Consider the following 12,318-nt stretch of genomic DNA (forward strand, 5'->3'; position numbering starts at 1 on the left):
AATGTTCATTATTTCAGATGTCCTCCCTGTCACTTCTCTTTCCAGTTTGTTAACATTTAGGATAAAAGCAGTACCTAAAATAAAACAATAATATATAGGTAGTCCTTAACTTACAACCATTCATTTAGTGACTGTTCAAAGTTAAAACAGCACTGAAAAAAGTCACTTACCACTGGTCCCCACACTTATGACTGTAAAGAAAATTCAAGTGTTTAGCAACCGGCATGTGTTTACAATGTCTGCTGCATCCTGGGATCACGGGATCACTGTTTGTGATCCTCCCAGCCAGCTTTCAACAAGCAAAGTCAAATGGGGAAGCCAAATTCACTTAAAGACCAGATGATTCACTTAGCAACTGCAATGATTTGCTTAATGCCCATGGCAAAAAAGATCATAAAAGTGGTCATGACTCCCTTAACAACTGCCTTGCTTAGCAATTGAAATACTGATCCCAATTGTGCTTGTAAGTCAAAGGCTACCTGTAGATTAGTAACAGTCTTCAGCTGGGAGTGCATGTGCTATATAATCAAAACTGTAATAAGAGAGGATTCCTCTGAACTTTTAAAATGTTCATACTGATGCTGTAGCTCTTATGGTTTCATTGATAAAATAACCGAATAACAGAATTGGAAGAAATCTTGGAAGTCTTTTAGTCCAAACCTCTGCTCAATCAGGAGACATTATACCATTTCAGACAAATGGTTGTCCAATTTCTTCTTAAAAACCTCCAGTGTTGGAGCACCCACAACTTCTGGAGGCAAGTCATTCCACTGATTAATTGTTCTAACTGTCAGGAAACTTTTCCTTGGTTTTAGGTTGCTTCTCTCTTTGATTAGTTTCCATCCACTGCATCTTGTCCTGCCTTTGGGTGCTTTGGAGAGTAGCTTGACTCCCTCTTCTTTGTGGCAGCCCCTGAGATATTGGAACACTGCTATCATGTCCCCCCTTGTCCTTCTTTTCATTAAACTAGACATACCCAATTCCAGCAACTGTTCTTCATATGTTTTAGTCTCCAGTCTCCTAATCATCTTTGTTGGTCTTCTCTGCACTCTTTCCAGAGTCTTAACATCTTTTTTTATATATTGTAGCACCCAAAATTTAGGGTGGTGACTAGGTGGATGGAACCTGGTACTCAAAGGCTTTCAAATCAGAGCATCTCCTTTATTTGGATCCTTAAGAGATGGGGTACAGAATGTAAAAAGGTGTGGTTCCAACCATTCTCTACTGTCAACTAGAAGAGAAGGAAATTTCATGAAAAGGAGTATCCAAGAGAAGCTATTTCTTTACCCAAGCACTATATGCAGTATCTTTTAGCAGTCAAAGTGCCTGATTTAAATAACAGTATAGTTACTTCCATTAAAAAAGGTAGAACTATAACATAAAAAATAAGCTATATAGAAATAAATTAACTAAAATCAAGTTTCTCTTAAAAATAATTTATGTGTAAATTCTAAAGACATCTTATCTTAACAAATACTCACAAAGCAAAGCCTGAGTATCTTCTACAAGATATTTATGAAAAGTAAAAATCCTACTTGAAACATTGTTTTATCAACTGAAAGCTTATTCCTTTATTCAGTATAAAAATAGACTAACACTAGATCCAGCTGACCTTTTCAAGCTGAATACTAAACATTATTTTATTCTTGTTTCTAAACATTACACCATAGATAGACCCAATCTATGTTGCCTCCACATCCCACTAAGACTTTGTAGGAAGAGGATTGTGTTAATTTATGGTAGCCAAAAATTAGAAGGACTCAAATCTTATGTCTTAATAAAATACATTAATCTGAAAAAGTGCTACCAGATTCCTGATTTTGGACAGCCCAGTAATTCATATCATTAAAATAAATAGAAATGATCCAAACTGAGAAACAATTTAGTCGTGAAAGTAGGATCACAAGAGTCTATGGAGATTTTCAGTCATCCAGGTCATAGCTATCCCAAGGATGATTTTTCACGAGACAACTGGACTTCCTTGTTTTTCTTTGAAGACATTTCGCTTCTCATCCAAGAAGTTTCTTCAGCTCTGACTGGATGGTGGGGAATGGAAAGATTTATACTCCTGCAGACAGCTGTTCATTTGCATTCTTTTAGTGAGTCATTAAAGTTATCTGGAGGCTTATTTGTGTCTTCAGGGTCACCTGAGTAATGCAAAGGGATGTGGAACCTTCTTGGAACTGTTGAAAGGACCCTCCCCTCTGTTGAGAGAGAGGTCTATGAGGCCATCTATGTCAAAACTGAGCAACCCTGTTTCAACAGAGGGCAGGGATCTGACATCATCTATCTACAGTCTACAACACAGTCCATTCAACAGTTCCAAGAAAGCTCCACACCCCTTTGCACTGCTCAGGTGACTCTGAAGACACAGATAAGCCTCCAGGTAGCTTTAACGACTTGCTAAAAGAATGCAAATGAACAGCTGTCTGCAGAAGTATAAATCTTTCCATTCCCTACCATCCAGTCAGAGCTGAAGAAGCTTCTTGGATGAGAAGTGAAACATCTTCAAAGAAAAACAAGAAAGTCCAGTTGCCTCCTGAAAAAGCACCTTTGGTAGTATCATAAGAGATCTTATATAAGTCTCTAGAGGAACTTTTTAAAAAATATTTCTTAATGATTGCCAAAACAACCTACCAGTTTCCAACAATGCATGATATGCAAAACATTGTTTCAAACTCCCACAAACATATTGGGGAAATCTACTGAACCGTTCCAGTTAGCTGCAATTAGAAAATTGAAACATTTTGGTTGTTCCCGGTTCTGATGGGCTTAGAGCAGTGGTGGGATTCAGCCAGTTCGCACCACTTTGGCAGAACTGGTAGCTAATTTTTTGTTGCCCAGGCCCAGAATGGACTTCCGGAAGCAGCATCCACACAGAGAACTGGTTGTTCACATATTTGAATCCCACCGCTTGCTTAGAGCCATTGAGAATGAACTGAAGTTGACATTTCCTAAATAAATAAAATTAATAATTTTAGGGTAATGTGAAGCTTGCAAAAGAACAGAGAGAAAAGAAAAATTCCCTCATTAAAAAAATATCTAGTGAGGTTTTAACATGTAGTGTAGATTGGAGCTGGAATATAAAATGAAATGGTTTCAGTTATTTGAGTCACACTTGTCAAAAACAAATTCTACCACTTTTCAATATTTGTAGCATTTAATCAGTTGCTTATTGACTCAAAATAGAGTAACTGTTGCTAGGTAAAAATGTGACTAATTACAATGGAGTTCATCATAACTGATCATGAAGGGACAAATCTCATTCGTATCAGAGACTTGTGTGCTGATGGATATATGGAGGTGGACTCTGTCATTGTGTATTTAATTAATCAAACATCTTCACTATCATTGTGCTTTTTATTCCAAAGATATTTTTCTGCTGCAACTTTGTTCATTTTTAAATGGAAGATTAACTGAAATTTCAAAGATTATTGGAAATTATTATTGTCAAGTAAAAACAATTGCAGTACATGGAAAAAAAATGGGTTATCTTTTGCAATATAAAGAATGAAAATGTAACATTTTCTTTTTCCAATAAAATGTAAATGTTCAGATCTGGAATTTCATCTCATTCAACTCTGTCAAAGATTATTGCCCTCTGTTCAAAACTGTAGCCAAACTAGTATTTTTAAATGATCTCTATTCAGGAGACTCACACAGTGGAATGTTTTTCAATCAAGTATGGGGAACAGCTCTCTTGAGGCTCAGTATCAAAAAAGTCACTTTTCTGCATGTATTGGTTTATGATTTATTTGCCTAACTTTTATATCTCTTGTTTTCTCATGTATCTTTATGATGCTGAAGGAAGCTAAGGCACTCATATAAATAGTAATTTAATATTTATGCAACAAAACAAAAAGCAAAGCATTATTTAAAATTTTACGTCAATAATAATTCAACACATACATTGTTAATACACATTTTAAACATTATGAGAGAGTTATACAAACCATTTTCCAGAGCATAAAAATCCACAGCTTAGGTGCTATGATGAAAAGGCTTGTCCTCTAATATTTCCATCATTTGGGCATCTGATACTAGTTGAATATAAATCAGAAATTTTTCTGACGATTGTAAGAGACAAAATAAGTTATGAATGAAAGTGAATGTAAATGTCTCTGGATAATGTTGCAGGATCGACAAAATAAGTTATTCAAGCCTGTGCAATTCTCATTTGTAGAATTCAAATGCTTGCTAGGATCTTTTTTAAGATATGAACTTTGGATCCAACAGCTGATCTTTTCTGCTTTGGACATGATGTTGTAGCTGGCTAATACCCTTTAAATTCATTATCTATTATTTCATTTATTTTGTTCATCATCATTTGGACTTAATCTTTTATTATGAAAATTTGGTAAGAAACATACATCCAGATTGCTTTTCTCATATACTTCTCACCTGACAAATGATCAGGTTATCAAAGATTTATGTCCACTTAACTCTTTTCCTGCTACTCCCAGAATGTCAGGAGGTACAGAAAATGGAAAGGTCCTGAAATACCCACAAAAGAGGAATAGTTGGTGAAGTGATAGAATTTGAATAGATGCCAAAGTTGGCTTGCTTGATAAGGAAAAGGCCACTATATTTGTCAGTGACTGGAAATCCTTAATGAAATGTTAGCTGAAATGGGAAAAAATGAACTTGTGATTTATGGGTTTGATGATTAGAAAGGGTAGAATACTGAAGAAGGAGCCACAATGTATTGTAACTATAGAAATAGAGGATATAAAATATAAACACCTTTATAACTACTGTAAAGAAGATTGGAAGCCGCCTTTTTTTAACTCCTTTTCTTTTTCTTCTTTTTTTCTTTCCTTTCTTACTTATTCACATTACTTTTCTTTTGTTTTTTTAAGTTTGCATTGCTTTTACTCCGTAAAAAAAATCTCTTCATAAACACTAATTTTAAAAAATGATGTCAGGAGTTATTAGTAAAGTCTGAGGGATGGAATCTAAGGACAACCTAAATGCATATTAGTTTAGGACAATACCCAGTAAGAGAATCAATAAAATTAGATAGCCTAGATGGATGCAGATAGATCTGATTTTCAATTTCTCCTTCCTAGTTACCATGAGGTTTTCAAGAATAAATGTTACAACAACTCAGTATTGAGGAACAGACTTTATTTGGTAACATATGTGTTCACTATCAGAGTTCTGTTTGGGAAGAAAAACTATAGTATTGTGGCCTCCATAGCACACTTCTGTTTCAGCTGCTAATGTAAGTATTTCTATAAATTTATTCCTGGGCTATCAACTTTCTCAACAGAAAGTTTTGCTGGGAGTGTACAGAATTGGGCTTTTAAAATCCCACCATTGTAGGAATCAAAATAAAGCACTTCTCATAGATAATACTCAGCTTGTGCTTGAAAATTTCTAAAGAATGAGTATACCATTAATATTTGGTTTCTGTTTTGAATTTCTCTATTCAGATTTTCTTAATATTCAACTGAGAAGAGATTATTTACTCTTTTGGCTAACAACATTGATGCAAAACCAATTCTTCATATAATACGTCCCCCAATTTTGAAATGGATCCATTGGCAACTTTGAATATAATTCTTGAGCCATCAATCTAATAGACATGACTTGAAACTCCTATTTAATTTAACTGCTGATCGGAACATTATCTAAACAATTTTAAATTGAAATAGTTTATCTTGTAATACATATACATTCTTTACTTTAGGATATTTCAAAAGTAATACAAATGCGGACAGATAATCAACAAGTTTATTCAACATTCTAAGATGTAATTCATCTTGTTCCAAGGATTTGAATTCATTCAAGATTCATTCATTCAAGGTTCATTCAAATCTCTCTTGACTATTTGTATACTAATCTTAAATTTCAATCCTGAGCTTCAAGGAGCTATTTGCATTGCCACTGTAAATCATATATTCTCTTTTTGAGAAGTTTGAACCAAGGTAGTAGTTGTTCTTACCAGTCAGCATCCACTTTCCCATGCAATTTTTGATTTGTACAGTCTCTGTGATACATTTTCTCTTACACACCTTCCTTCTTTTTTAAGATCACTTTTTGTTTTTCCAAAAATTTGAAAATACATCAACCATAGTAAGTTTTGGCTTTCACCTAATAATTCTCGCTTTGCCTTTAATCTGTTTCTGGAGTCTGAGTGTACCATATCTGCATACATAATTATACTTTTCTTGCAATAATGTTCTCCATAATACAAATCATTTGGAAGTGAAGCTAGAGGTGAGGTTGCTGAACTTATTCTTTTTATAGAATTCCATGCTTTTATCAAGCTTTGTCTAATAATATGTTCTTTCAAATTTTTATATTCTTTGCAATCATACTAGAAGTTTCTGGGAAGCCCATTAGCTGGGTCAGCTCCTTCTCCTACTGACATTTTGATATTTAGGGATTTTATCTATTGTTATCCATGATGAACAACTTACATTGGTAATATGATATAAAATTCAGAAGACCTAGTTCAACACTAGTTTTTGAATCTCATAAAATTTATTCTACATTTTTTCACTCCAAATAAATTTACTGACTATCTGCCCATCTTGCAAGATTTTTTCTGGAATTGAAATTGGCATCATTTCAAATAAATAAAAAAAACCCTTAGGTAATATATTGATATTAACAATCACAATTAATCCTAACAAGTAAAAATTGGTTTTTTTCTATCTTTGAAAATATTTTTAAATTTTTCTCCACAATCTGAGGTAATTTTTAAATATATCTTTGTTACCACCAATCAGGAACAATCCCAAATATTTTACTGGACTTTGTCTGGCATCCCAACCCTTTCTGCACCAAGTTTTTTCCTTTTAGGGGATTTTTTTTATGTCAATTTTCTATCCTGAAAATTCACTAAAATCTCTAATTGTTTTCATCAACTGTCTTTTTGCACTCTGTAGTTGCACAATAGTTAGCTTTAAATCATCCACATAATACTTTAATTTCTGCTTTTCTTAACATCTTTCATCAAATTCAGCTTATTATTTGGAGTTCCTGACATCATCTCTTCAATTTCAGCCTATTTGTCTATATTGCTCCCGAGTCACTTGCCTTTCCTTATCTTGTATATTTGTTTTGAATTTATATTGCCATGAAAAAGCTTGTGTAACTTTGTCCTGGCTTCTCAAATTATCTTTTTAATGTTGTAATTGTTTGTGACTGAGCTCTAAGTATCTTCTTTTTTAGACACCAGCACCTATGTTGAATTTCTTTTCCTATTCAGATTTTCCTGCCATGAAATCTTATATATTTCTGTCTTTCTATTTCTTCAAAATGAAAAGTTACAATTTTGACACTGTTGTTAGATAACTCTCAATTTGCACCTTCTAAATTATATGCAAATATACTGTGTGGGAAAGGAAATAAGCACACACTATTTTAATATGGTACCAGATATTTACCATGTATGTATCCCAGAGTTTGGCAATGTAATGTTTCAGTTTTTAGCAGCATAGGTTTAGCGTATATTTAACAGAAAACTGATACTTTGGCATCCATCACTGTGTAGTCTTATATATCTATTCAACACATACCATAAACATATATAAAACATTCTTATAAAGGTGACAATAATTTTCCATTTAACCTCAATAGTAGAAGGCAGGTTTTTAGCAATAAAATTGCAACAAGCAAATAACTTTTACAATCTTAACACATTTTGCCAATATTACATAGCTTGAGTCATAGAAATGCGTTGTCATTTGAATCGGACACACACATATCATACATACATGTATTTTTTAAAGCCAGAAAACCCCAAAGCACAATGGATATGCTTCCATGTTGACTGAAGATAATAATCAAAAGGTCTTTATGGGAATCCACATTTTCCTTTAACAAACAGCATAGCTCCAAAAACAATTGGCACAATACAGAAACATTTAGAATCAGTCACATGTTCATATTATTATACATTTTGTTTAAATTATGATTAGTCCCACTATAAAAATAATTGGGAGACTTTTTTGTAAATAACTCACCATGTAGTCAAGTTATCTGAAATATTGTTTCAATCAGTAGTTATGGAGAAGCTTTTTAAAAACCACTGGACAAACTCTATAAGAAAGAGCTTTTGACCTCATTGGAATCCATAGTAATTGTTGTGCAGCTCATAAACTTTGCTGTGTTATCTCAGAACTATGCAAAATTACACTTTACAATCATATTATTACTACACAAGTAACCATACCAAGCTATAGATGTGGATGTGAACTGAGTCTGCATTTAAATTGCAGTTCAGCAAATAATGAATGTGCAAAGCTTGACAGTCAACTTAGAATTACAAAAATTGAGCTATAGGATTAGTTCACCTGTCCGTGAACTTTGGGTTCTTCTAATCCTATAGCTCAATTTTTCTATAGTGTTGAATTGACTTAGCATTACTTTCCAAGCCAGAATTCCTGTGCATTCACATCCATATATGGAGTTCCAAATGCTTCATATTCTTGTTCACGAGTAGAATGCATTTCCCCATCTACTGTATACCACTTTATATGAAGAGCTTGACTGTTTCACTGAATTGGAGAGAGAAACCTTTTCAAATGAGAAACCATATATGTATTTATAAGATTTGCCTTGAGTGTTTTTTTTACGATGCACCCTGTCAGCTCAAATATGGGAAGAATAAATCTTTTATAAGATTTATAAATTTATAAGATTCAAGAGTTAATTAAATTATTTTATTTTCATAGATTTAGACCTGGATCCAGGTAGATAACTATAGAAATCTGGATCCAAAAGACATGGGACTTATATTTTCACTTTCTCATTGTAATTGTTTGTTTTTGTCAAGACCTGTTAATTATGGTAGCTGATTTTAATACAGACTCTGCTATTCAAAAATTATTCTAATTACCTGTCTTTGTTTTAAAAGATTCACATTTTTTGCTGAAACAATTATGTATTAAATATACATTCTTATATAAATTATAATTCCTATTCAGGCTGAAGGGATAGAATCTTTGACAAGTTGTAACAGTTGCCCAATGGATTTAATTACTTTTACTGTGGGGATTAGGGATTTGAATATTGCCACTAAACATCTAAACAAAGAGAGGTAGATGTTTTACATATTCTTCTCTCTCTTTAAAATGCTATAATACTATTCATGTCTCATTGTACAATTTATAACATTCAAAGAGGAATATGACCCAAAACTATTTCATGCAAATGTTTGTAAAACTGTGGATATAAAATATGAAATGCTAGTGTTTGATATAAGCTTTATATGTAGCTCTCACTACAGCAATTTTAAATATTTAAATAATCATTCTATTCCAATATGCTCTTTATAAATGACCTTTCCCCTTACAAGTCACATCTAGCCCCAATTAAAAAAAAAAGATGAATTCAAATTCAGTCATTGTTCATAAGTCAAGCTGACATCAGGAACATTTTTGCCTTCCCAAAAACAATTTCAATCATTTATCATGGGCTACAGATATATGCATTCCCTTTGTATTCATTCAGTTAGTAGATAATTTTGCAAAGTGAACAGTGCTAACTTCAGTATATTGCAGATCTACAATTTAACTTGAAAAAGTACTGGAAAAATATTTAAGAAGGCATAATGTTACTCTGCAAGAATGTGAACCAAATACATTTATGGATCTGTTCAATCACCAATTATTAAGGTCCTATGTCCTGCCATTATTGAGCAGAAGTGCAGGACCAAATGTCCTAATAACACTCAAAATGCTCCTTTGAATTATTCCAATTACAGAAATGTTCAACATTGTGACCGCTTCCTTCATATCATAAATCGTAGAAATGTTGCTTCTTTTGCTTCCAAACACACAAAACAACAACTTTACAAATAAAGACCTGCAACTAATATACACTCTCTGGCCAAGATTATTGTGTTTCAGCTACTTCATTTTAACTTAAGGCAGCTTTGTATTACCCTGCCAATATAATTTTTCTTCCATTTTTTTCTTCTTCCATTGACAGAAGAGCAACAACTTAAAGGTTTTTCTGAATGTTTTGTTACACAAGGCATAACAAATTGGGTTCACAGTACTATTTACATAGCACAACCAATAGCCAAGATGCCACAGTGTTGGAGGAATGCAATCTGAACAGAATGTGGAAACCAATACCATTATGTTGTAGGGGGTCCAGGTAATTATAAAAGCTAGAAGAATGGCACTTAGAGTCTGGGCTGCTTTACGTTCTTTTATAAGAACCATTCTTTTCCTTTTAGTAATTTGATTACTTAGATTAGGATCCATATTTTTGATGGAAGCGTCTTTGGATAAACTGGCAGAACAAGGAGTGATTTTGACTTTTCGGCAGCCATTGTTAGTTTCTGGTGCACCACCAGCTTTAACCACCAACCGGAATTTATAAGCTACACATTTATTACTTTTTTGCACCTGACTTTTGGTTGGGGTTAAAAAATATTTCTGGGTGTCATAGTCATTCTCCTTATGTTGGTCTTTGATAAAAGCTTCCTTTTTCTCTACTTTTTGCTCATCAACCATCCCTTTTACAGGGGTCTTATAAGCTACTTGAAAGACTGGATCAGGAGGACATTTTTCCTCTTCTTCAGATGAGGCATAGCTGCTGCAAGTGGTCAGCTGCTCTGCCCTAGACCAATCTTGGCAGGTGTTTTGAATCTGAGATGCTTTTGCTGTGGCAGAAGTACTTCGACTGGATGAAGACCACGAAGCCTGAGATTGGTCTCTTTTGGTCAAATTTTGTTGTCTGCAGCTAAAGCAAGATTTCAGCAGTGTTTTCTGAGGCTTTATCGTTTCAAACTCAGTCACAGAGCTGGAGCCCTGAAGCTCAGCTAAGTCCTTGGTTCGTTTTTCAGTCTCTTTGTAAATGCGGCAATATAAAATAGTCATCACTGAAACTGGGATATAGAAAGCAGCAATTGCGGTACCAAAGGTAACAATAGGCTCATACAAAAATTGTATTTGACATTCTCCAGGTGGGACAGTTCGCTCCCCTACAAGATACTGCCAGCATAAGATTACAGGTGCCCACAGAATAAAAGAAATTAGCCAAGCCAAACCAATCATAATCCCAGCTCTTTTGGGTGTGCGTTTAGCCCTATAGGTTAAAGGACGTGTAATAGAAAAGTATCTGTCAAAACTGATAACTAACAAATTCATTACTGAAGCATTACTAGCTACATAATCGAGTGCTAACCATAAATCACATGCCAAAATTCCAAGAGACCAGTGCCCTATTAATATGTATGATGTATAAAGATTCATAGAAAATATTCCAATAATAAGGTCTGCACAGGCAAGACTGAGTAAATAGTAATTGTTCACTGTTTTGAGCTGGCTGTTGACTTTGAATGATATCATTACCAGAACATTTCCTACAATGGTTATCAAACTTAAAATGGCCGTTACAGTAGCAATGGTGATTACTTCCCAAAGACTATGGCCTTCATGTTGTTTTTGGCTAGAAGTTGAACCATTGGTGATGGTCAAGTTGCTGTGTAACTTGTCTTCCATTCTTTTTTTTTTTGGTGAATTAACATCAGTGTCTTTTAATTTGCTCTAGGTTCTTCATCTGTAATTTGAAGATAGCCTTTAAATGACAAACAGAGAAAAAAATTCATAAAATGAAGGGCACCTGCCAAATGAATTTAGCATTAGAAAACTATTAATCTGTTGTCCAATTTTAACTGAGGATTTCATCAAATTTCAAAGATATTTTAGATGAAGTATACATGAATTTTTTGAAGGACAGTTCAACAATGCAACTCAAGTACTCTTCCAAATCTGCTTTTCAAACTATCACATTTTGCTTAACACACCCACTTTGAATGGCTCTGCTTTCCATCTATTCTTCAGCAGCAATCCAGGTGGAAATATTATTGGGGGTTTCATTTTCATGCTCATATGATATAGGAAAGCTGCTTCAGAAAATGTTTCTCTGAATGGTTTGCAGAATCTCAAATTAAGTATCTTTGTAAGCATCAAATTAAGTATCAATCAACAGATGCAATTTATGCTCAGTGGTAGCTTTCATTCAATCAAGTCACATTACCTCGGAATATGTAGATTGCTGATTTTTACAGAACATTGTATGTAACAGAAATCAAAATTCTATAATTTGTATAGTACATTCACTAACAGTGAGAAAAAGCCCCGCTAAACAGGAATTAATAATGAAAGCCATAGTCTTTATTAATATCCAGTCAACATTGTATTATAATGACTTACTTGACAAGAAAGGCTTGAAAAACCATTTTTATAATGCTTTCTTGCCACAAGAAATAAAGAGGTAATTTATAAGGGAAGATATGAAATCAAGATTAAGATTTCAAAACACAAAATTCATGTTTAAATTCAACCATGC

General features: G+C 33.7%; 1 protein-coding gene across 1 annotated transcript in view; it reads right to left on the reverse strand.

The window, feature by feature from the left end:
• Window positions 1-8,796: 8,796 nt before the first annotated feature.
• CHRM5 (cholinergic receptor muscarinic 5) overlaps window positions 8,797-12,318 on the reverse strand; it is a 73,866-nt gene continuing 70,344 nt past the window's right edge. Inside the window, exon 2 of the mRNA XM_039341607.1 lies at window positions 8,797-11,544. Coding sequence (XP_039197541.1) covers window positions 9,879-11,468 — 1,590 coding nt within the window. The 5' untranslated portion in view covers window positions 11,469-11,544 and the 3' untranslated portion in view covers window positions 8,797-9,878. The remainder of the gene's footprint in view (window positions 11,545-12,318) is intronic.

The sequence above is a fragment of the Crotalus tigris genome, unplaced genomic scaffold (genome assembly GCF_016545835.1).
Source record: "Crotalus tigris isolate CLP2741 ecotype Arizona unplaced genomic scaffold, ASM1654583v1 scf7180000017771.5222438, whole genome shotgun sequence".
Taxonomy (NCBI): domain Eukaryota; kingdom Metazoa; phylum Chordata; class Lepidosauria; order Squamata; family Viperidae; genus Crotalus; species Crotalus tigris.